The sequence below is a fragment of the Ascidiella aspersa genome, chromosome 9 (genome assembly GCF_963924565.1).
Source record: "Ascidiella aspersa chromosome 9, kaAscAspe10.2, whole genome shotgun sequence".
NCBI classification, from domain to species: Eukaryota; Metazoa; Chordata; class Ascidiacea; order Phlebobranchia; family Ascidiidae; genus Ascidiella; species Ascidiella aspersa.
Genome location: NC_139455.1, coordinates 3,128,681 through 3,151,904, shown reverse-complemented (window position 1 = coordinate 3,151,904; position 23,224 = coordinate 3,128,681). Strand labels below are relative to the sequence as shown.

At 37.4% G+C, this 23,224-nt stretch overlaps 2 protein-coding genes across 2 annotated transcripts; one reads left to right on the top strand and one right to left on the bottom strand.

Moving 5' to 3' along the window:
• The first annotated feature begins 320 nt into the window (after positions 1–320).
• On the top strand, positions 321–7,430 carry LOC146131912 (uncharacterized). The gene is made up of 7 exons (XM_083397398.1): positions 321–568; positions 2,399–2,546; positions 3,515–3,624; positions 5,088–5,202; positions 5,424–5,526; positions 6,506–6,653; positions 7,168–7,430. Exons 1-7 carry the CDS (start codon positions 361–363, stop codon positions 7,275–7,277), a joined length of 942 nt encoding a protein of 313 aa, XP_083253524.1. The 5' UTR covers positions 321–360; the 3' UTR covers positions 7,278–7,430.
• Positions 7,431–10,806: 3,376 nt separating this feature from the next.
• On the bottom strand, positions 10,807–22,982 carry LOC146131911 (CD63 antigen-like). Its single transcript, XM_083396891.1, has 9 exons — positions 22,832–22,982; positions 21,443–21,578; positions 19,521–19,573; positions 18,941–19,015; positions 18,296–18,385; positions 17,175–17,274; positions 15,489–15,574; positions 14,662–14,745; positions 10,807–11,163 (listed from the first exon to the last, which is right to left on the bottom strand). The coding sequence occupies exons 1-9, from the start codon at positions 22,889–22,891 to the stop codon at positions 11,098–11,100; spliced, it is 750 nt and encodes a 249-aa protein (XP_083253017.1). The 5' UTR covers positions 22,892–22,982; the 3' UTR covers positions 10,807–11,097.
• Positions 22,983–23,224: the final 242 nt, after the last annotated feature.

Sequence of the window (23,224 nt, the reverse complement as noted above, 5' to 3'; positions counted from 1 at the left end):
AATATATTTCCCTACGCTAGTAATTAATTTTACTTTAAAACAGTACTATTTTTGTACAAGTGTCCAAATTAACAGCACATTAGACACTTCAGCAAGTTTTCTCGTAGTCGTACCGATACAGCCAGACATGCTTATCAGTTTTATGAATATCATAAGCTTGTTTTGATTAAGTTCAATCATCATACTGTGAAATATATATATGACCTAATTAAACTTGTAGTTTGAAACAAGTACTTTACCGTACTGTGTGAGAAAGTAGTGTTCCATAACGAAATCTATAGCCGAAACCACGACCTGGCTATTTTTACCTTTCTAGTCCATTAAGGTGCGCTTAATCGAATTTAGCTAATCGAATCGAGTATGCCTGAGACAACTTCGTCATGTGGGGGATATGTATGCTCCAAGGCTGGCTTATGGAAGTTTCTGGTGCTGCTGTTCGGCTGTGCAACGTTCGCTATATACGCAGACAGCCAGAAATACCTTGAATCTCGCACCAAGACCTTCATTCTGGCCGCCTACATCATTTCCTGGGGCATAAGTTTGATGCTCTACTTTTTTCGCATAACCGGTAAGTTGGACGGCATTGTTTACGTCACAAACGAAAGGAAATTCGAATGTAAACAAAGGAAAACCATGTGGTAATAACAAAAAGAGTTACACCAAGCCATAAACAAGGGGGAAAAGTTTATTGACATTGTTTTACATTTGTTTAATAATATGTAGGGAATTAATCTTCTAAGACACAGCATTTGATTAAGCTTTTAAATCCGCCTAATTTTTAAATCCGCCTAATTAAACTTAACTTTATCTCAATGTGTACCTACTATTTGTTACAAATTCACATCATAGCAACTTAGGTATTTCAAAGGATTCTTCATGTCATTATGGATTTGTTTGGTTCAGGTTTCAAAAAGGGCGTTACTCCCAACCAAACCAGCCATGCCTAGAAATCCAGCATGTCAAGTGACGTAATTTCCTGACAGTTGCTCAAAACGCCAGAGCCAGGCCAAGAATTTCTCTCCGTATAGCGTCGTTTCAATGCGCACAGGCAAACGCTGCGGGCGGTTAGATCCTAAAATGCCATTCATGTTTTATTCACACACAGTCGGCGCGCAAACTCTCGTCAATTATTCAATGCAGGAAGGTTTTGTATCACCTTGAAGCGTCAAGAAACGTTTTGAGAGTCTGATTTCAACTGCAAGTACTTTTATGTCTGCGGGTCGTTTAAGCCAGCTTCCTTATTCAAACAGCAAAGCGGATGTCAATGTCACACCGGGGTGCCAAGAGCACTGCCTTCACTTATGCCCAGCTTAGGGTTACCAGTTTTGAGTAGGTATAATTCGACGCATATTTCCGTCAATCACGACAATATAATAACCACTGTCCCATTATTGTCTGTACCCCCTGGAACATTTTTCAATACAGTGTTGCCTAAATTGACTATGTTCGTTGACTATTTGTAGGTTTTGATTCAGTGTTTGGGGAGCAACTTTATCTTCAATTCCTAAAAATAGACAATAATATAAAATAACGTTTAAACAATTAAACGAATATTAAACAAATATAAATAAGGGAGTTAAAGCCTATTGTATGTGGCCCGTTAAAAATGCAAATATTTACAATATTCTGGCTAAATATGCTGTCAATGTCGGGCTATCCTGATTAACAATATGCTTTAGCATTTAAATGCATCATTTTCACAAAAAATCGAGGAGTATAGTTACAGTGCTCCAACTTTATTTTCTTATCTGTGCATCAACTTGACGTCTTAGAAAAAATGTCATTGTAGATGAATATGCGCATTCACGCAGTTGGGTGTGGACAAAAGCTGAAATACTTTCCTTGCTTGGTAATTCGTTGTCTTTTACTGATGATGTTTCACATGTAAAACCGGTTTTACTCAAAAACTCTTGTTTGACCTTTTGTGTGCGTCTTTCCAGCCAACGCTAAAGTTCAGCCTGGCTTATCGCCCAGCGTTCGGCTTTGCCGTGTTACGTCAACAGATTACGTCAAAGGCGGAAGGGCGTTCCGCACAGCGTCGTTTTGGCGCGAAATCATGCGCTGAACGCGTGAGGGGCGTGCGTAAAGCAAGTAACGTCATTGACTGAGTTTGAATTTCTGATTTTCTCACAAACATATCTTAAGAACGGATTTTAAATGAAATCCCTGCCTGCAATACTGTTTCAATCTACGTCAATACTTCACAACTCAAATAATACCAATTTTTCCCATCAAAATAATACCAATCTCTTGGTCGAGGTAGAATAACACCCCAGCCGTAGTATTTTACGCGAGTTGATTATGTTGGCCGGACTCAGATCCGGGTTGTTTTAATCGATTCCACAGCCCTACCCCTGCCTATATTATTTGACACAATTTCTTTTTAACTTTGTTACAGGCCTCTTCATCCACTTAAGCACCTCCCTAATGTCGTTCGACTCTTTCGACTACTTCTGGTCGTGGATTTCCTGCGTCAACTTCGTATCGATGTCCGTCCTTCTCGCTTGCTTCTTCGGGAACTGTGACCCCGGGTGTAGGGGCGCCGGGTAAGTCCCTAAATACTCCCAACCCCCACAACAACAACCCCTAATATGAGCAAGCAACCGCTCAATGCCCCAAACCCTATACCATGGGACATCAAAACTATGGCCCTTAACCAAATCCTTTGCCGCCGGCTTAATAGTAAACCTTCGCTAAATTTTCTTGACATTTTAAACTAAATGACCATTTCATAAAGCTCAGTATCAATTATTGTGACCCCGGCTGTAGGGGGGGGGGTAAGTCCCTAAATACCCCCCAACCCACCATTTCACCTAGCTGCGACAAAGCGAACTGCCACCCTTAACCACAAGCAAAACGACTAGCCAAAAAAGCGATACCAGGACGACCTACAACGGACTCCAATCATAAAACTGAAATTAGAACAACATCAAGGTCGGAATAAAACACAGATCGGATCAAGGCCAAAAAATTACTAATACCTAATAGCCTTAATAACGTCTCAACAGAATTAAGTCCTAAATCCGTCGGAATAAGTCCTAAACGACCAGAATAAGGCACAACATTTTACATGAACCCCATCCCTAACTTCATCACAAAATACCCTAAGAACTTCAACGCTAACCCAATTTCGAACCCCAACTATTACCCGCCCCTAATTTGCCAGGTTTTGCCCGCCGGTTTAACTTATCCTACCTGCTGCATATGTCCGTAACACATCTAAAAAACGGTTATCACTTATTATTGCTTTTTTGACCGAATGTCGGTTTTAATCAATGCAAAATAAATCATTGTGAAACTACCTTAAAAGTATAACATAATACTTTGTTCAGTTTCACCATCTTTAAGGGTCGCTTTTTGCATTACAGCTCTTTTTTTAAAATCGGAACATAAGGCTTTTTCCCAACTTGAACAAATTAGCAGCCCCTTTTAGCGAATGGCAGTAGCCTAGTGCCTAGTGCTTTGACGTCACCAATGACGTAATCAGTGTTTGACACGCTCTCTTTTCGAACAGATTTTGTTCTTGCGCTAAGCAACTAACAACCATATTTGCCGGAATGGTGACGGCAGTTTTCTACATTCTCGAAGCCCAGAATCTACGCCTTTATGCTCCAGTTGGAACAGGTGGGCAAACTTTATCGCTGGAAATCTGATTTTATAACACTATATATGTTTTTATCAGACTGGGGCAACTATATTCTTTGCGTTATTCAAATAAGATTAGAATCAAAATATGATCGTTTCAGTTTTTTTGTAGTTTATATTTATTCAAGTCACTATCAATTTAAATTACATCGCAATTGATTCTTATAACAAATGTGAATGGCAAAGATTTGTGAGTTGGTACGTTTTGGCATGTAGTCAATGACTGTTAAGTCATTAAAATTATCTGGTCAAAGTGAAGGACAAAAAATGCCTGTGGACAAAGTAACACTTTTGATAAAACTCGAATTAGATTAGAATTGGAATTTGAACATACGGGCCAGTCAAAACTTCTATTAGAATTAAAATTAGCCCCATTTTGCTTTAATTCGGTGAATTAGAAAACTAGAATTATCTGTAGTTGTCCAAGTCTGGTTCTAATAGACCAGTACCTTTTTATGTCTCAGGCAACTTTTACCATAATTTCGTTCTGTTTGGTCAAACTTTAGTGAATCTGTTTAAGGGCGGTTCAAAAAACAATTTCCGCCAAAAATACATGTAAACTTATTTCTAAACCGGCAGATCTCCAACACTAATAGGACTTTTGGGATGCAGCCATTGGGGACAATCGATTTTTTAAATCACACCAAAAAAGGTCCTATATACTCCAGCAGATTAATTTAACTTCTATTTGCAATGACTAAATTAAGTAGCTCACCAAAAGTAGCCTACAAGACTCACCCTCACCCTGTAGAAAATTTTGTCCACTGCTCAATAAACGTTTGTAAATCATATAACATATTAATTAACTGTTCTATGAGCATCGCTACTTTAACAGTGCCTTATGAAAAAACTACCCTAACTGGACACAATTTCAACTTTCCTTTGTTTTAATTTATATTTAATATGAGTAACAATAGCAATATTAACCGTACGTGTACGTACATCATGTGTGTTTTTAGCTGGAATCAGTAACTTCTAAAGACTATCCGGAAATACTTTCACACAATAGAAATGTCGCATTGTTATCAAACAATGGGCGTGCCGGGTATTGTTTCCTGTAGGGGAAGCCCCCAATGAAAATAGCCAGGCATTAAATGCTTCTGTAGGCGTTAATGTATTTCGACATATACGCTATGAATATAGATAGCCTGTCAACCTTTGTTTTTTTGTTTTGTTTTAAAGCCGTATTTAAGTTTATTGGCGATATTATTTGAAACCAATTAAACTAGAAAGGTTTAATTGCAAAATAAAATACCATTATTGCAGTACAGTATATTAATTAAGATTTTTTTAAAACTACACTGATTTTTTTTTTTCTAAAAACGGCTTCTTTGTTTGTCCGTTTTTCGCATTTAAAAAAATATTTCCATGTAGACATTTCTGTGCATAGCATCATAACACTAGCTGAACTCTAACACTTATACTTTTAATCGACCAATCAGGTTACGGCACGTCATGGCGTGGATTGTGGAGAATGATTATCTTAGTGATCGGAGGATGTGCTTTCGGCCTGCTCATCGAAACCAGCTACGTTTGTCGGCGAGGCGCAAAAACCGGGTAAATATATTCTGTGGTTTACACCCCTAACTATAGGATGTCCAATAACATCGGGTTACTTTATTGAAACGTTCAGGCAATGTTTACTGCATTTGTTTGACTTTGTGTTCTGTAGCTTGGAAAAATCCTGAATCGATATTCTTCTCATTTTGTTTAAATTTCGTTAAAAAGTTTTGTCTTTTAATGTTATCTTGATGCCACCACATAATGTCTTATTGCAGATGCAGTCAGGCCCGCTTGTTCGTCCTGATAGCTTGGTGTACAGCTTGGGGATTCTCCTGTCTGTTGTACCTTTTCCACATCTGTAATTTCAGCTCAAAAGTGGTAAGCATTAAGTAAAAGTTTTTGTTTTGTTGGCGTTTAACCCAACCGAGTATAACTCTTTCCAATAAACATAGATCGACAGATTCGTCGAGTCTGCGATGGCTTTTCGGTTTACTATTGATACTGAAGCCGTAATCGTTGGTCATAAAGCAGCCTCCGAGGGGCTAGATCACAGATGTTATTAAACACATATGTGTGTATGTGTCTTTCATTCTTTCCAATAAAGTAGTGAGTCAATTTGAAAGGAGTCATTGCAAGTAACGGTATTGCCCTTAGCTAGTTATCCGAGCTACAAAAACTCATTCAAAATTCGCATTTGCTGGTATATGACGAACACGCAAAACTTTTATGGTTTTAACGTTGATTCCAAGGTTGCCAACGTAATTACAAAATGAACTCAAACCGTTCATGTAAAGTTGTAATAAACGTGCAAAACGAAGCACTTTAGTTTGGCATATGGCCTTTCCCCAGTTTAAAATTCACGAGAAACCTAAACTGCTAATAAGAATGTTCGATACTTGACATTTTCCCTATTCCGATACACTATATTTTGTATAGCGTTTCGATCCGATACCAAATGACGTCATTGATCCCCAAAATGACGTCATTGAAATGCTTAAATATGCCAAACAGATAAACTGAAATATTCAAATGTAATAATTTCATGTTATTAAGCCGAAATTTGCTTTGGCGTCAAGCTTACTTACCTCCAGTTGTTAACCTACCATTATTACATAAATTTACCCTTAAAGGCAGAAATTTCTGAGTTGAGTCACAAATCAAGCTTGAAATTCCTGTGTAAATTGTGAATCGGATCGGCACCGATACCACCCTAGTATCGGACGAGTTCCGATACTAACACTTGTCACCGGGTATCGGCTCCGATCTAAATTATCAGACAACCCTACTCCTAATACCCTTAGACTTAAACCAAACAACAGATTTGATTTTATATTGAATAACCACCCTTTCTTTGCAGTCGGTTGACGGTCGAATGCGCTTTGGTGCTATCGAGTTCTTCTGGGCGTCTTTCTCCTGTCTCCTTTACTTGCTGGGAGCTTGCGTCTACGCCGGGTTTCTCGACTGTACCTCGTTCAGAGGATACACCTGCAGAGCTAGACTGGCCGGTATGTTATTTGATGGTTTTCGGGGGATAGAATAGTTTTTCGAGAAATGTCAATAGCATGTGGGACAGTTGCTTACCTAACCTAACCCTGTTTAAAACTGGTAGCAAAACACATAAAAAATGTGTAAATCCATTTTAACGTGTGATTTAGCCATAATTATAAACAAGGACTGTGGATAACACGCTATATATATTTTTTTTAAATGAAATGAAATCATAATTTTTTACGCTTTTCTTTAACTTGCAAACCTAAGTCAAGGTTTTGACGAACATTTAATTTGTTGTTGATTACTTGTAACTGTAACTTTTGCATGTGAATCAGAAAAGTAATGTTATTAATATTCAACTGAATTAGGACGCTTTTACAGGCAATATACCTATCAATTTGTTTTATTCCATTTATATTTCGGTCATTTTTAATCAACCCACTCTTTGGCAGCAGAAATTAATTAAAATTAAACTATTTATGATTCCCCAACTTGTGCATTAATATACCATCTCTAATGCAATTTCAGCTGACATTTGCGGATTCGTGGCGGCCGTTCTTTTCGGAATCGACGCCTACCAACTGCGCACAAATCGACCTATTTGGCTGTTCAACTCCGCACCGCCACCTCGCCGTTGATGGACCGTTAACCAACGGCCGCAAGGTGGCCTCAGCTATCAAATAGCAAATACTATCGCCGCAGAGTAGCGTTCGACTTTCCAAGTCTTGTGATCTCGTTAGACGGTGTTGGAAAACGTTTGACGCGCATGTTTTGTTCAATATACACTTTCAACTGAAGGGTTGTCCTTTCTTGTGTGGACTTATGTCAAAGTAGATTTGCACCGGAATTAGAGATGCCTGCTAATTAACTAAGTCCGAGTCCAGCCAAATAGACAAATTCGTCAAGTCCCGAGTCCGGCTCCGACTCTACAGCCTGTATTTCACCTATTTACTAAAGTAAAATAAGGAGGATATTCAGAAATCCACTCATAGGGGTGTAATATAATACATCCATCCACAATACATTGTTAGAAAATATTATAACCACATGCCATTCCACCTTTACAATTTACAGTTTGCTGCCTTATCAGATGCGAAGTTTGGTACCGCGCATGCGCACATCGGACTCGAGTAGTTTTACGTTCTCTTAATCGAGTCCCGATTTTTAAAAAACTGCACTACTATCTGAAATTTACATTGTATGTTTTCGTGAGGCCAAAAAAATACACAGAAGCAGGAAAGCGCCATATGCCGATACATTAACAATTTCGTTTGGATTGCTTATTCCATTGCGCTGAACTAATACAATGCACATAAGCAACCAAGAGTCGGCAGCCGCAGTTTCGCATTGTTAAGTGTGGCGCTAAATGTGTTTGAATAGATTGGCAGCAGAATGGGCCTCATCAAAATGCCAAACCCTTGCTAGCTGACTTAACAAAGCTTATTGGCCGATTGGCAGGCCAATCCTTCCGATTATTGAGCGCCAATATCTTCCCCGAACTTTCCAGAAAGGCTACCAGCAGGCGACGAAACTGTTGTTAATTGTCTTGCCTTTTCGTATTGGCTTTTCGCTAAGTCTGGCCACTTCTATCCACTGTTTCGCTAAAGGCTTGTAGAAAAAAAAAGGTTCATCTGCGTTTAATTTGGTAAGGATTGAATAAAAGGGCAGTTTGTAGGCAAACTTTAGCAAAGTGAGTTCACTATGCCAAACTTTGAACCGTATCAGTGCATTGCTGTATTCAAATTTATTTCGCCTTAACTGTTTTTCTGCAGTTTAAATTCAAATTAAGCACAGAAATAAATAGCTAAAAGATTACTTCGCACAACCCTATTTGTTCAGAATTAACGTGTAACATTCTACTTTAATTTCACCGATAAAGCTCACAAATTTTCGAGAAAGTTTGAAATCCAAATTTTCCTCTGACCAGGACTGCGTAGTCGGTTTAAAATAACCAGAATCCGACTCCGGCAAAACAATCAATTGAGTCCGACTCCGGCAAAAAAAAATTAACCCGGGTCCGACCCCGGCCAAATATGCGATTTCGTCGAGTCCCGTGTCTGGCTCAAGATTCTTCAGCCTGTATTCCGCCTATCTACGCGGCTAAATACGGTGGATATTCAGCAATCCAGTCATATGACTGTCACATAGTTCATGCACTTACAGCAAGTGGTTGGAAAATATCCACCATTATGCGAATCCACCTTCACAATTTACAGTTGGCGGCAATTTTCATTTCGAGATTTGGTACTGCGCATGCGCACGTCGGACTCGGGACTCGAGTCCGACTCCAGCAAAACACACTACTCAGCAGCCCTGTCCCTGACATGATTGTTTCACATGCAGCGCAAGCAAACTTGTGAGAAATGGCGAAAGGCAACTTTATTCCCTACACGATTTTCCGAATACGACGAAAAAGCGGCGAAACGACGCGAAAATTCAACTGGCATTTCCACAGGGAAAACTTGAGGGTGAAAACTATTTACAGCAACGTAACGTGTAGCAGATGTAAAACATAAAACAGAAGGCCATGAGTGAAATTATAAACACCAAAATATTTCCTTCACCAATGGGTAACACAACTATTTTTACAGTAATATAGGAATCTAGAAAAGTTTCTCTAAGTCGCATTTTTACAGTCTGTTAACAAAAACTATTAACTACTATTTAACTAACAGTTTTTTATATTACATTACAGAAAATGATACATTATTGGCCAGTCGTTTGTTGTTGACATTTATATACAAAAAGGTGTAGTTGTCTTAAGGTTACCGTATACTTATAGCACAAGGGAAAATAGCCGCAGTATGAAAGATTACTCAAATTGTGTAATAGCTGATAAGAAATCGTCTCGTCAGGTAAAATATTTCGTGAGCAAAAGTATTAATGCATTTTTCAGTTGTTTTAAAAATACAATTTTTAAGCCTATGCATTTTATAGTAGTTTTCAAAATATATATCAATTCAAAATATAACGAAAGAAAAATGTGCATGTCGTGAGAATTTGTGGTTTAAAGGGGTTAGCCTCTTGTTTGCTATACTAAAACATGACGTTACAAATAATGACGTGTTAAAACAGGAAAAAACGCGACCGGTGACGTCATCTGACGCGTCACAAAGGCAAAACAACGGAAGCGGAATATTGCACGGTTCGGTACTTTCCGTTGACGAAATCGATAAAGAAAAAGGCGAATAAGTTAAAACGTAAAAACCCACAAAGTAAAAGCTGGAAAGGATGTGTTTTTGGTTGTAAATGATGCCAGGTCTGTACAATTCAATAGTGGTTGTGAAGTTGTTATCCACGAAAATTAGTAAATAGATAACCAACAAGAGAATCACCCAAAACAATTTGTTTAAATAAAAATTAAACATGAAAGACCCATATCAGTGTTGCAAGACTTAAGTGAGTGACTTGGCCTAAGTGAGCAAAAGTCAATGTTTTAAAATGACTTGAGTCTTTTGAGCAAACTGACTTAACTTGACGTAAGTCTTTTGGACAAGCGACATAAGGAGTTTTAAGCTTCTAGCAGCAGCGCATAATGTTCCCGAATAAGAACGAAAAAATAGCATAGGGTAAAAACGCCTGTGCCAACAACTAAAGTAACCGCTGTTAACAGCCAAGTGTGGTAATTGTGAACAGTTTTTTTTTTAGATATGTGGGTCGCTATCCAATAAATCCAAAGGTTAAAAATGCCAACACCGCGACCCTATAGTTTCACAAGTGTTAATTTATTGTAAGTGTACCATGTAAAAAGCACTGTACGCTTTAACATTTTGTGTGTCTCTAAGTTTTCTAAAAAAACTTGCCAAGTTTGAAAAACAGAAATCGGTGAATTTAGTTTCCTTTTGTCCATTTCAAGCAATTCACTTTTAAACAATTCCAAAATTCCAATGTGTAAAAAAGTTCAAAAAAATGTTGAAAAGGGGAAAGACGAATAGGCCTAACACATGTGCGCTGTAAGTTCACAATGGTACTTGAAAAACTCGTGACAGTCGCTCTTCAGAAAACAGAAATGAAAACAATCGACTGAACAGCGCATTCAATCACAAAACGCGGTTACTTTCAGCCTGACTGACCGAGTAGAGTTTTCTCTCTATAGGCACAATCGCAAAACATCGCTTGTGCAAACAAATTGGTGCGAAACTAAATTTAGGGGAACGCTAAAATTGTCACCGGTTCAATTCTAACGTCGGCATTTTAACAGCCTTTGAAATTATACTCTATTTTTTTAAGCTAAAAAGTTTAAACAAGAAACTGCTCGAAAAGGGCAAAACACTTAAGGCAACACAAAAAAGGCAGTTTGGAAAGCCGCGTTTCAAACAAACATTTGTCCACGATTCGATTTTTTTTTTTTTTGGTTAAAATTGAGAAAGGTTAATAAGGCGGATGGGAACCCGGATCTGAGAAGATTTCTACTGAACAAAACCAGGATGGGAAGTCGGAGAAATCGTTGTTTGCTTTTTAGACCACCTCGTACTGTGCTTTTATGGTTCGCATTAGAAGGCAAGCGAAAACGATTCCGATAATCTAAAAAATAAAATACTCACACGTTAGGATAACTGAGCAAATTTAACTTTAACAACAATAAATATTTAAGCATAGTATTTGGAATTATGACTCTTTGATCGATATTTATTTTACGCTGAAGATTGGAGTACAAATGGCTAGTTTGATGTTTAATTTTTTAACTTTCAGGGCTAATGGCTTTTTGTCATCCAGTTACAATCATACTTATTACAAACCCTAAAAACAAAATCTACTCGTAAGGCTATCAATACTTTGCTTGAATCTTCTAAAAGTACGATGATAAAAACTTTAAATGTGATTTGGTGCAAGGTGATTTGATGAAACGTGATTATGTTAGGGTGCATTTGCCTTGAACGGTACTACGCCCCACTTTTTATATCATTAAGTTTTAAAAGATCAAACACTTGCCGAATGGTTCTATGTACCGAATGACAATGGATTTAGTCTCGCAAGTTTAAAAGCAGTTTGACGCCTCTTTGGGCTGGGTAAACTAACAGCTTTCAACAAATGAGCTCAATAGAACCTTAAAAGCGTCAAAAAGTTTCGGATTTACAAAGCATTTGGCAACTTAAATTTGGGGCCCATTTGAATTGTCGCAGCATTAAACAAGCTGTACTTGGTAGTCTTCAGCAATTCATGATACCCTACCGCTGTGTTGGCGGTATTAGCAACTTTGCATGTTAAGTGCTGACGTTTCTAGACGGCCGCCATGGCACAGGTCAGCACATTTTCCTTTAAAGGCTCCAACCAGCACAAACCGGTCACTCATATTTTACCACAACATTAGCAGTGTCACGTATTTAACCGGTAGTTAAGACAGCAGTTCGTAACGGGAAATACCAGCCAAAACGGTCTATATACTAGCTATATAGTAAACCGGCGTGGCCTGTTGCATATGTCTGGTGTACTTCTAAATAGCGTAATGCGAATTGCCACCCTAGTGCGTGTATTATACCGGCGTCCGGGTAATTAAAGCAAATCACATGCTAGTGACTCATGAACGGTCCGGAGGTAATTATCTGTTTACGGACTGAATATTATATGGGGTAAATGGTCGTAAACGATGCTTGCGAAACTATATGCTTTACAGATACAGCAAACGTGCAATTTACCTTGTCGTTTTATTCTGATGCAAAACGAATATAGCCCCTTGTGTAAAATGTCAAATCCGCGATTATACTCTTCGTATTAAAACAGTTAAAATCTATTACGGTTTAGCATGTTTTATTCAATACTGAAAGGCTGTAAGTCTAACTTTTTGCTTCTTGGCCATTTGTCTTGCAAAGTGCATGGCGACAAAAAAACTTCGAATAATAGAAAATATCCTTCAGATTATTGGCCGAATCAAATTCAGTCATTTTAGGAGATAAAGAGAGACATATATTACGTTTATATTACCATCGTTACAATGTATTCGGTTTTATGGGGCCCGTTTTGTTTTTATGTCGCCTGATTTCGCAGAAGCCCTTTGCCATAGAATATGGCCGGTTTCGATTTCGCAATTTGTCAAGAGTTCAAACTAAGATTTCTGAAACGAGCGTTTGACACCAGAGTTCAGTTTAGCTAATCAAGTGATTAAAGCACGGCGCAAATCATGTGACCCGAAAATTGAGCATGTGACTTGAAACAGCTGTAACTTGGCATTCAACGGCGTTCAAAGTTTCAAAGGGATAAAATACGCTTGTAAGATCGAGCTTTTAAGAACGGGTGAATAAAACGCGTATTAAAAAACTTGAAAATGTAGACCCGTTAGCTCCGTAGAAAAATTTTAGTTTTGAATCCGAATCCTTACAAAGTGCTTTTTAAGATATTCACACATCAATTATAACTTTAAAACAACAGTTCTGGTCATCCGATGCCTCGTATACATATTTTCACAGAAAATGATATGATAAAGCGTTTCATAGCTATATGCTGTCATGCCGCCCTTATATCTAACATTTGTCAAGATTTTCAAGGTCTATAATTTCTTAAACAATGTTCTCGTTTAAAGAAGTGTGAGATATGTCTTTATTTTGTCGGATTTAAAAAAAACAACAACAACTGTAAATGTAAATCCATTTGTGTTATGTTAAATGTCAAGGGACAGTTCGCTGAAAAATCAAAGTTTCCTAAAATCGTCCTTATTTTGGATAGTAAAGTATTGGCATATTTATCCATAGTTCATATCCTACTTTAGTTGTCAGGCTGTAGTTTCCCGCCAAAGGCTTAAACTAATGAACCGGATAGGAGGCAATATGGCGCTGAAGGCTCAACGGTCGCACACAGAGAGCAATACACAATAACTGGATTCCATGCACTTATGAATACAAGCCATCAGTCGAACACTCTTTGTGGATACGACAGGCGCCTTCCTTAATATTATTTGCTTCGCATTTAGTAGTTTGGAAGGCGCTGGTGCGTTTCCTTTATGTCATATGGAGGCGCCGGGAACGTAGGCCGCTGCTGTATGGAAGCGTATTTGTTATGCGGCGTGACATTATTTATATTCCATATTAGCGCTTTTGTTTGGCAGCGGAATGTAATTTGAAGATTCCTGTAGTGATCAATGCTAATTAAGTCGCCCACGCACCGGTTGTGTTGTTGATGCCACAGCTTTGGTTAAGTACAATATGCAGTGTTGTAACGACTTCAAGTCAATGACTTGACTTAAGTTCATTTAAGTCGCTGTTTTTAAATACCTTGACTTGGCATAAGTCTTTTTGGTAAATCACCCAAGTACGAAACCGACTTTGTTGTAATTGTTACAGCTTTGGTTAAGTCCTAAATGGAAGTGGTATAATGACTTTAGTCAGTTACTTAACTTAAGCCATTTTAGTCACTATTTGTAAATAACTTGACTTGTTGTCATGTCCACTGATTTGGTAAAGTCCAATATGCACTGCTGTAATCACTTAAGTTAGTGACTGGACCTAAGTGCACTTAAGTCACTGCTTTTAAATGACTTGAATTGACTTGAGTATTTTGGGTAAAATGACTTGGCTTGACTGACTTTAGGACAAATGACAGGTTAAAGTTAAGTTTTTTATTTATTAACTTTTTATCTTAATTCTGCACATGAAGAATTTTTTTATATGACAAGGACTTGATTTGTTGCATTTAAGTGTTTGTAAGAAATGTTTTTTAGCAGTAAAACACTCGCAGAACACTTTATCTATACAGGTTTTGCAATTAACCCCGGAAAATGTATAACCATCAAAAACGCACAAAAAGTAGAGAAACTAAGTAACTTCAATGTGAAGATTCGTAGAAAACATTTACACTAATTTACACAAGTTTGTGGGTCATTAAGGACTCTGCTTACTTGACCACAAAAAAAATCATGCTCTATATAACGAACAGCCCAGTATCAAAACTTCCTTAAGAAAGCACTATCCGTGCTAATGGTTTCGCCAAGCCTTTGGCATGTTTTGAAGCGTGTCGGTTGCTAGTTGAAACATTGGGGTGACCCGTATGTTTTGGCCACTTATACTTATTCGCCGATATGAGTGGACTTACCTGAATAAAGATGATTGCGATTCCGACGCCGCCCACAACGACGATGTTCTTCTTGAACAGAGTCTCAATTGTCGGGACACAACCCTGGAAAAACGACAAGTCTGTTTAAGTAACTATATATACTATACACAGCTATTCTTATGTGGTAAGCTTCTGGTGTCCGCTATAAGTAATATTAAAAAACCGCAACTTCACACCACGAACAACTTGGCTATTTTCTGCTGTAGTCACAGAACGTAGTGATGCCCGATACTTGACACCTTATTCCGATACCGATACACGATACTTTGGACAAAAAGTATTGCGATCCGAAACCAAATGACGTCGTAACTCTGCTTCAACAAGGGAACATAGAGAATTGAAACGTTCAAAGGTATTTTTTTCAGGTTATTCGGCCGAAATTTGCTTGAGTGCTAAAAGGAAAAAATGCACCCAGTTGTTAACCTAGAGTTTTTTGATAAGTACCTTTTAAAATTCCTATACTACTTTGGTATCGGATGATTACCATGCCGATACTACTAGGCAGCGGGTATCGGCCCTAATCCGATATTATCGGAGACACAACTGTATAGGATATATTTTATGAAAACGAAATTCGTAACACCCTCTAGGTCGTCTAAAACCCAAGCTTTTAGATGTAACTTTTTCATCTTAGAAGGTGGTATACAGGAAGTACATAAATTAAAACACAACACTATCAATGATAAAATGAAACTTGCGGTTTTGAAAAAACGTGTTACAATTTTGGCACTTGGCTTTCAGCATTTACAGCTGATTTACAAAAAAACACTGTTTGAAAATTCAGGAAAATGCACCCTACGACTTACGTTGGTGTTGATTGTCCTTGTGCTCATCAAACCGCAGTTCTTTACTTCTTTAACACAGCAACTGTCGGGCACCGGAATCGGGGCCGCTAGAAAAACAAAAAACAGTTGTCAGCAATCTCAACTTCATTAGGTCAAGCTAAAATATTATTTTCATCGCTATAAGAACATTAACACTGTAAGGCAGGGGTTCTTTAACTGAGGTCTATGGACCCTTTTGATTAGAGATATACATATAGAGATATTCGAAACTTTCAAAATGGACTCCAATGTTCAAATTACTAAAAAATTCAGTATTTAAATACCTTTTTAAACAAATAGGGATGTTTTGATTATACATATTAACTAGTGGAGCATAATGGTTGGAGGTTGTAGTAAGACGTAATAAGAATATCAAAGCCCATGCAAAAGTAAAGATTGCATTTGTGAACGTTTCGAATAACTCTATATTCATTTTCAACATAGAGAGAAGGCACTGATAGTACGTCCACCTCAGGCACTTTCAGACGTCACCCTCAGCGGTATACACTTACTATCAGTGCCTTCTCTCTATGTTGAAAATGAATAGAGAGTTATTCGAAACGTTCAAAATGATACCTACTTCTGCATGGGCTTTGATATTCTTATTACGTCATATTAAATAGTCTTTTTTAAACATATGTTGTTGCTAACAGGTATAGTATATACAGAAAATAAGTTATTCTGGTTAAATACAATAAAAACCTATTTTCAGTATAGAACTTTTTAATTTAATATAGATATGTCAAAAATAATTTTAAAAATGACGCAAGCCGAACGGGGTGGTGCATTGCTGCCACAAATGTGTACAGGCCAAGGCCGTGAATAGTTTTATTTTTTAAGCCTAAAGGGTCAAAAAATGGTTTTGCCAGCCGGAAGTCTGGAAATGCCTGGAATGCATAGCACATCACAGGCCCGCCTAATTCCTGGTCGAGTGCTATAATAAGCTCTTAACAAAGTTGACAACCAGATTGGCCGGATGCCCATCAGTCAAGCCAACAGCAGGGAACTATCAACCTAATTAACGACGGCGGGTAAATGAATCGCTGTAGTGTGTGTATTGTGTACTTTACCCCCTAGTTTCTGTAGTATATAATAAACTGGTCTTGTACTTAGAAAATTTACACACATCAGCACCTTAAACTGCGGTCACAACAACTTGTTGTATCAACTGCAAACTTTAAACTATTGGGGGTTTGACAAATTTCAGCTAATTGTAGCCTTTGTATAAAAGTTTATCAATGACGACAAAATTTGTGTCTAGCTACAATAGAGTTAATGCTTTTCATCTTGCTTTTGTTAAAGATAATTCCCTATTTTCAAATGCTCTTTTTTAGCAATTATTTCTGTGTAATTTTCCACCATTGATTAAGGTAAGTTATGGAATATGGCTAATTTAGTACTCACATACAGGCAAAGAATTGCGACTAATTTATGTTCTTGATAACTGTTTTTGTCGTAAATATATAGCAAACTACCACAAGTTGTGGTTCTAAGCAAAAGTTTGATGTCTGACAAATTGTCAGTAATTCAGGCCTATTAATGATAACAAAATCAAAAAGTTTGTTTTAAACTACAGTAGAGTTAAGTTGTGGTTCTAAATAAAAGGTTTGATTTAGACCTGAGTAAGTCAAACCTTTACAAAACAATAAATAAACTAAAGCCACTCACGAGATGTCACGTTTAGTTTCGTGATTTCAGTCTTGGCGTCTTTCTGAAAGACAGCACTTGAATTCCAGTCAGTGTAGTTCAGGGATCCGCAGCATTTGAACTGAAAGATAAATTAGAAAGCCTGTAAGACATAATAAGACTATCAAAGCCCATACAGAAGTAGGTATCATTTTGAACGTTTCAAATAACTCATTATTTATTTAATTCTGTTGAGTTGAAAATGATCAGAGTTTACAATGGCAAACATTCCAGAGTGCATTTGGAAAAATACGAGGCCACAAACTTCTTTACTTTTGTTCCTCTTGACAAAAATAAACTAGTAAAACATTGCCGAGTGAATTATTATCGGTTCATGGCAATCTTATTGCCAATTTTTTAGGCATTGTCGGGTGTGGAATTTCGACATTAAAAGGCACGAAGTGTCAAAATTCGGCCGAACGAGGAAACAAGATTTTGCCGGTGGATAACAAATAGTCAGTGTTGGTATAGAGCTAAAAGCAGTCGCCCACACAAATCCGGGACATACGCGGAAGCCGGAGTTATTTGCAGCCGCTTTGTCATACGCGCCAAGCAGCTGAGTGATTTATAAAGCGCCAAGACGAATTGCAGTTTTAACGCTGTCTGTAGCACTTCTCTCACAATACTGATGCCAGGTATTTTGTAGATTGATATTTTGGATGATAAGTACCTCCGCCTGACCCGAGACCAAATTACGTCATTGCTATAGTGACATAAGCAAAATTGGCAACATTGGCAAAATTACAAATTTAAAAAGTTTTGTTTTTAGGTTTTAACGTCGTGATTTGCTATAGTGTTTTGTAAGCTTTGTGATCCTCCCCATACCAAAGAAAAGCCCTAGATCCGAGTCAGGCATCAAGAAACTTTAAAAACAATAATTTCTTAAGGAACTATGGGGGGTACGCAGCGACGGTATATTCCACTATGTGGTACGCGGTTGCAAAAGGTGGAGAACGACTGGTCTGCACAATAAATCCTGAAAACAACTTGTTTAATTCCATGAGGATATGCTAAATATTTTTGTCTTAAATCGTTCGATTTCGTATAGTTATATTTCCCGACTGAGCAGGTGACCAAAAATCAAACCACTTTGGGAAACTTACTTGTTTCTGGATAAAGTCGAAAGCTCCTTTCGTCTCAGACTTGTATTCTGTGATGGACTTCATGATCGACTTGGCCAAGTAATGCTCAACCTGGAAAGTAAAATCGAAGTTCAAATTAGAAGATGCTTACTTTGCGAGAAGTCCGATAAGATGGCCGATGCCTGTTCTTGCAAACCGAACTTTTTGATATTTTTTTAAATATCTTTTCAAATCTAAATGAACTTCTGTGATAAACATCTGTCTGACGTGTAAAAACTTGCATGAGGGTTTTCGTACAACATTAGGTTACCTACTAACTATAGCAATGAAAATCTCTTTTTAAGAGTAATAGCTACGTTTGTTAACAGAACTTTAGGTTATGTGATAAGATCTCGTGGATATCAATTGCCCCTGATAAAAAGTTATATTGCTTTTGTACAATATACATCATACATAGGTATTTCTGCTAATCAAAATATGAACGATTTAAAGTAAAATCGATACGTGACGTCATACGTACCCGAAACTATACCTAATTTCTTAGGTATCGGGTCGGCACCGATACTCTAGTATCGGACGAATACCGATACTACCACTTGGCATCGGGTATCGGCCCAAACCGACATTATCAGAAATCTTAAATAAAAAGATGCATATTTGCTTTACCTTAGCACGGAGAACGTAGGCAGAAATGGTGGCAGCAAATTCCAAAATCAAGATGAAGACCATCAAGGCAGCAAACTGAAGAAAGAAATATTTTTTAAACGTTATAACGACTTTAGCCATGAGAGTTGTAACAAAACTTGTATCATTTTGTGAGTAAGTGCACAATTCACACATCAAGTCATACATGCTCAAAGTTAACATTTTACTTTAAAGGGTATGAGAAAAATACCATAAAATACTCAACTTTCCAAATACCAACCCTATAAAGTTTTAAACGCCAGACAAATTCGCTAAACATAAAAAAACTTGTAAAAGAAACTATCGAGGCATCGGCCAAACAAATATATAGGAAGAGGCATATAGTAATTAAATGGAAATTAAAAAGTGTCATAATATACAACAATATTCCCTTTCTTTATTGTTTATAAGAAACTGTAAATACAGAAATGTAATTTTCCTCAACAGGCAAAATGAGAGTATGCATAATAGTTTCGTTCTCAATTTTTTTAGTAAAAAAGGAGAGAGATTTACACGTTATATTTTCTCGTATTTGTATAGGTAATATAGCTGTTCTACTTACAGTGGTGACCATGCAGTAGTTTTCCTTGTAGGCACCACAGCATCCAAAGAAGCCTGGAATACAAATTGTAGTTGTACTGGGGTTCTGACGAACATTAGCGAACGCTGCTTTGGCACAAAAAGCAAGGCAATAAAATACGAGGAAATAGTAATGTTGTAACACCGAAAAAACACCTGAAATTGTCCTAATTTCAGCTACAACGGCTATAATATCAGGTTAAGAAAATGACGCCCATTTCTTTTTGTTCGCGTTTACTGGAATCGCCATGATTTCGTTAAAGCTGACGTCATAAATTGACGTTAAAAAACAAGCAGACGAGGAAAACCTGGTGTTTTCGATACAAAAAATGTGAAATTGTAATGGAGTATAAATATGTCCAGTGCTAAAAAGGTTTGGTTTTTTGATTAATTTTTTTTTCTTTTAAAAAATTCATCACTGTTCAAATAATTCAATAATAGTTTTTAAAAATATGCTCTAAAGACTCCGCCATTGGTTAGCTTAATAAAAAATAAACAATACCGATAGTTAGGCAAGTTTATGGTACAATTGTTTATCAAAGGTGTGTGACTGTGTACAATTAATCTGCGGTCACGCCTCTGCTCATAAGTCCTCACTGCCGGCACCAGGAAATGCCAACCGCTCCAAAATCAACAAGCAGGCAACCTCCACGACAGGCCGTACACAGGGCCGAACGTGAGTATGCAAAGCGTTTTTCAGTACCTGCTGAATTTTTAACAGGGCGTCTAAACGCACTGGGATTCGACAAAGTTATTAATAAATAAGCAAAATTAATTCCTGTAGAACAGTTTCAGTTCACCAAAAGTGTTTAAAACTTTCCTGAATTATCATATGGGTAGGAGGCTGTAGAACCCCAAAGTACGTTTTTAAATTAACGTAAATGCAATGTTTTTTTTTTTTCAATGTAATCGCCCATTTAATCGGAAACTTTTTTAGCTCAAAGCGCTATAAGAAAGGTATAAAAGAAGAAATAATTTGTTTTAGTGATAACATGCAACAGCTCAAAGCTGTTACCTATAAGAGCTCACATTTTGTAATTAATAGGCAATTTTACACTGGTTAGAAACTAACGCCGTATAATTTTGAAAGTTCGCCGCCTATGTATACACAAACACGCCATTTGACTCCTAACTAGGTCCAATGCACTTGCATACAAAGGGCGGACTGTCAACCGGCGTATGCAGATCGGCTTTATTGCATTCAAATGTGCACTTTGTAGAGGCCAAAGGGTAAACAATAAACACGCTATAGAGATGCGACAAGTCCGGCTTAAGTACTCTTGGGCGTGGCTAAAGTGCATTACTTCTCTGTATATTGCTTCGATGGGTCGAATAATTGTGGAAACTGTGAAAGATGGGCGTATAGAAGTATTATCATACAGACGAAGGTTGCATATTTCCAACGTTTCGAATATCTCTTTAAAGAAATGCTTACAAATTGTTAATCCCACAGTTAACACCATGCGTTGAGCAGGGTTCACAAACTTTTCTCATGAAAGACCAGATAAATCATAAGGCCTGACCATCGCGGGCCGGATAACTGATAGCATTTGCAATCACAAGAATTTGTTATATAATGGACATAATGGTTTGAAATTGCAGTAAGACGTTGTAAGAATATAAAAAGCCCATACACAAGTAGGCGTTATTTGGAAAGTTTCGAATATCCCTTTATTAATACAAGAGTATTGAAAATTGCATTCAACAACATTTTAAATGTACTTCAATGGTCGGAGGTTGTAGTAAGACGGAATAAGAATATCAAAGCCCATACAGAAGTAGGTATCATTTTGATGGTTTCGAAGAACTCTTTATTCATTTTCAACATAGACATAGTACTTTATTTTTATTACTGAAATGTGCCGCGGGCGGTCGTAGTTCGGTGATCTCTGGTCTAGCGCTTACCGATCATAAAGATGAAGACTCCAATGCATATGACAAGGATGGGAGCTGCGGAAAGAGCGCTTCCAGTGAGAGCAACCAAGCTCCTGTACTTAATCTCCACAGCGGCACCGATTGCTATCATCGCTATGCCGAAAATCTGAGATACGAAAGGCCGATGATTTTGAGATACGTATAGGGAGATATCGGGTATTTGAGGATCAGAAACTGCCTACGCGGGTAAATTTTCTTGCCTTACCGACATTTTAGCACCACATAGGGATATCACTTTGGAGTTTAACAGTGTATTTATTACCAGATTTATCGCTCTCCGTATATGCACCATTATTAGGCAGTTCACATTTAAGGTGCGTTTTACTTATACAATTATAACATGAGAAACGACCTATACAGGTGAACTTTCTTGCTTTACCAACACTTTTAAAAGGGAAATCACGACGTTGTTTAGTAAGTTCCACATTTAATGGGCGTTTAAAATCGCTGATTGTACATTTATAAAATGGAAATCTAAATACCTTTTAATAGACTGAGTTAACTTATAGAAAGGTGAAATGTTTTGTTATGTTTTTAGAATAGAGGACATCGCATTTAAACGACCAACAACAAACACAACGCCTGTTTTGAGCTATGATGTGTCGAGAAACTGCGTATGAAGGTGAACTATACCCTTTTTCCGAAACACTTTTCAAAGAATGGTGTTGACCTTGACTAGTCTCACAATTAATAAGCGTTTTACGTCGCTGTACATTTATAAAATGGGAATTTAAGTAACTTTTAAGGGACCAAGCTAATTTATGGAAAGTTAAAATGTTTCGCTAGGTTTCAGATAGCGTCATATTAAACGTCATACAGCATACACAACAAATATCCTAAAATATGGCTGAATCAAAGGCATATCGGTTTGAGATGAAACAAGGCGATAGTTTAGTTTTGAGATGCATATCGGATATTTGAGGGGGTTGGGAGAAAAAAATAAGGCCAAGTCATAAAATGGAACTTAAGCAATATGGGTTGAGTTATTCAGAGAAATAAGACTTTGGTAATATAGTGGGATTTACAGTAGCGATTTTAAAAGCAAAAATTTGCTTGATTTATTTATTGAGTTAAAAATATCATTTTAAACCGATTTCGTATCCGTTTGTCGATTACTAGTTCTCAACGTGGTATTAAGCGAATTAGGATTCAAAAGTTGGCTCTAGTATTGCGTCCCAAGCAATTAGTGCCGTAATCGCGCAATTAAATGGAAATGTTTATAACAGGTAATTTATAAATGCCTTACTGATGTTGGTAAAACCTTTAGTACGATGTTTGGTAAAACCTTTATAGCATAGAAATCAAGCAAATGGAGTTGTACGATTGTACACGCAAGTAGTTTAGGCAAATTGTACTTACGAAAAAGATTAGGTTGAATGCGAACAGAAGGTACTTTATGAATTTCATTCCACAATTCATTTTGGCGGCTTTAGTGTTTTGTTTTAGGATGTGTAAAAGTACTATTTAACAACAGAATAAACCTGCACCTTAATGAAAACAAGAAAATACTTTTAGAGTTAGTTACTCCTATTTTTCAGTCAAACTACATAACTGTAAGTTTGGGCAAAATAACGTAATTGTGGAATTCTGACATGCCGTTTTTGTCACTGTTAAACAACAAAATAAACGGCGCTGGTCGAGAATTCTACCACAGCGTTGAAACAATTATTAGAGCAACCCACAAAATTTGGGTTAGGTTGCCGGTTAGTGTTTGGGTGAGGAAGGTTCAAGTATAATTATTTAATAATATTG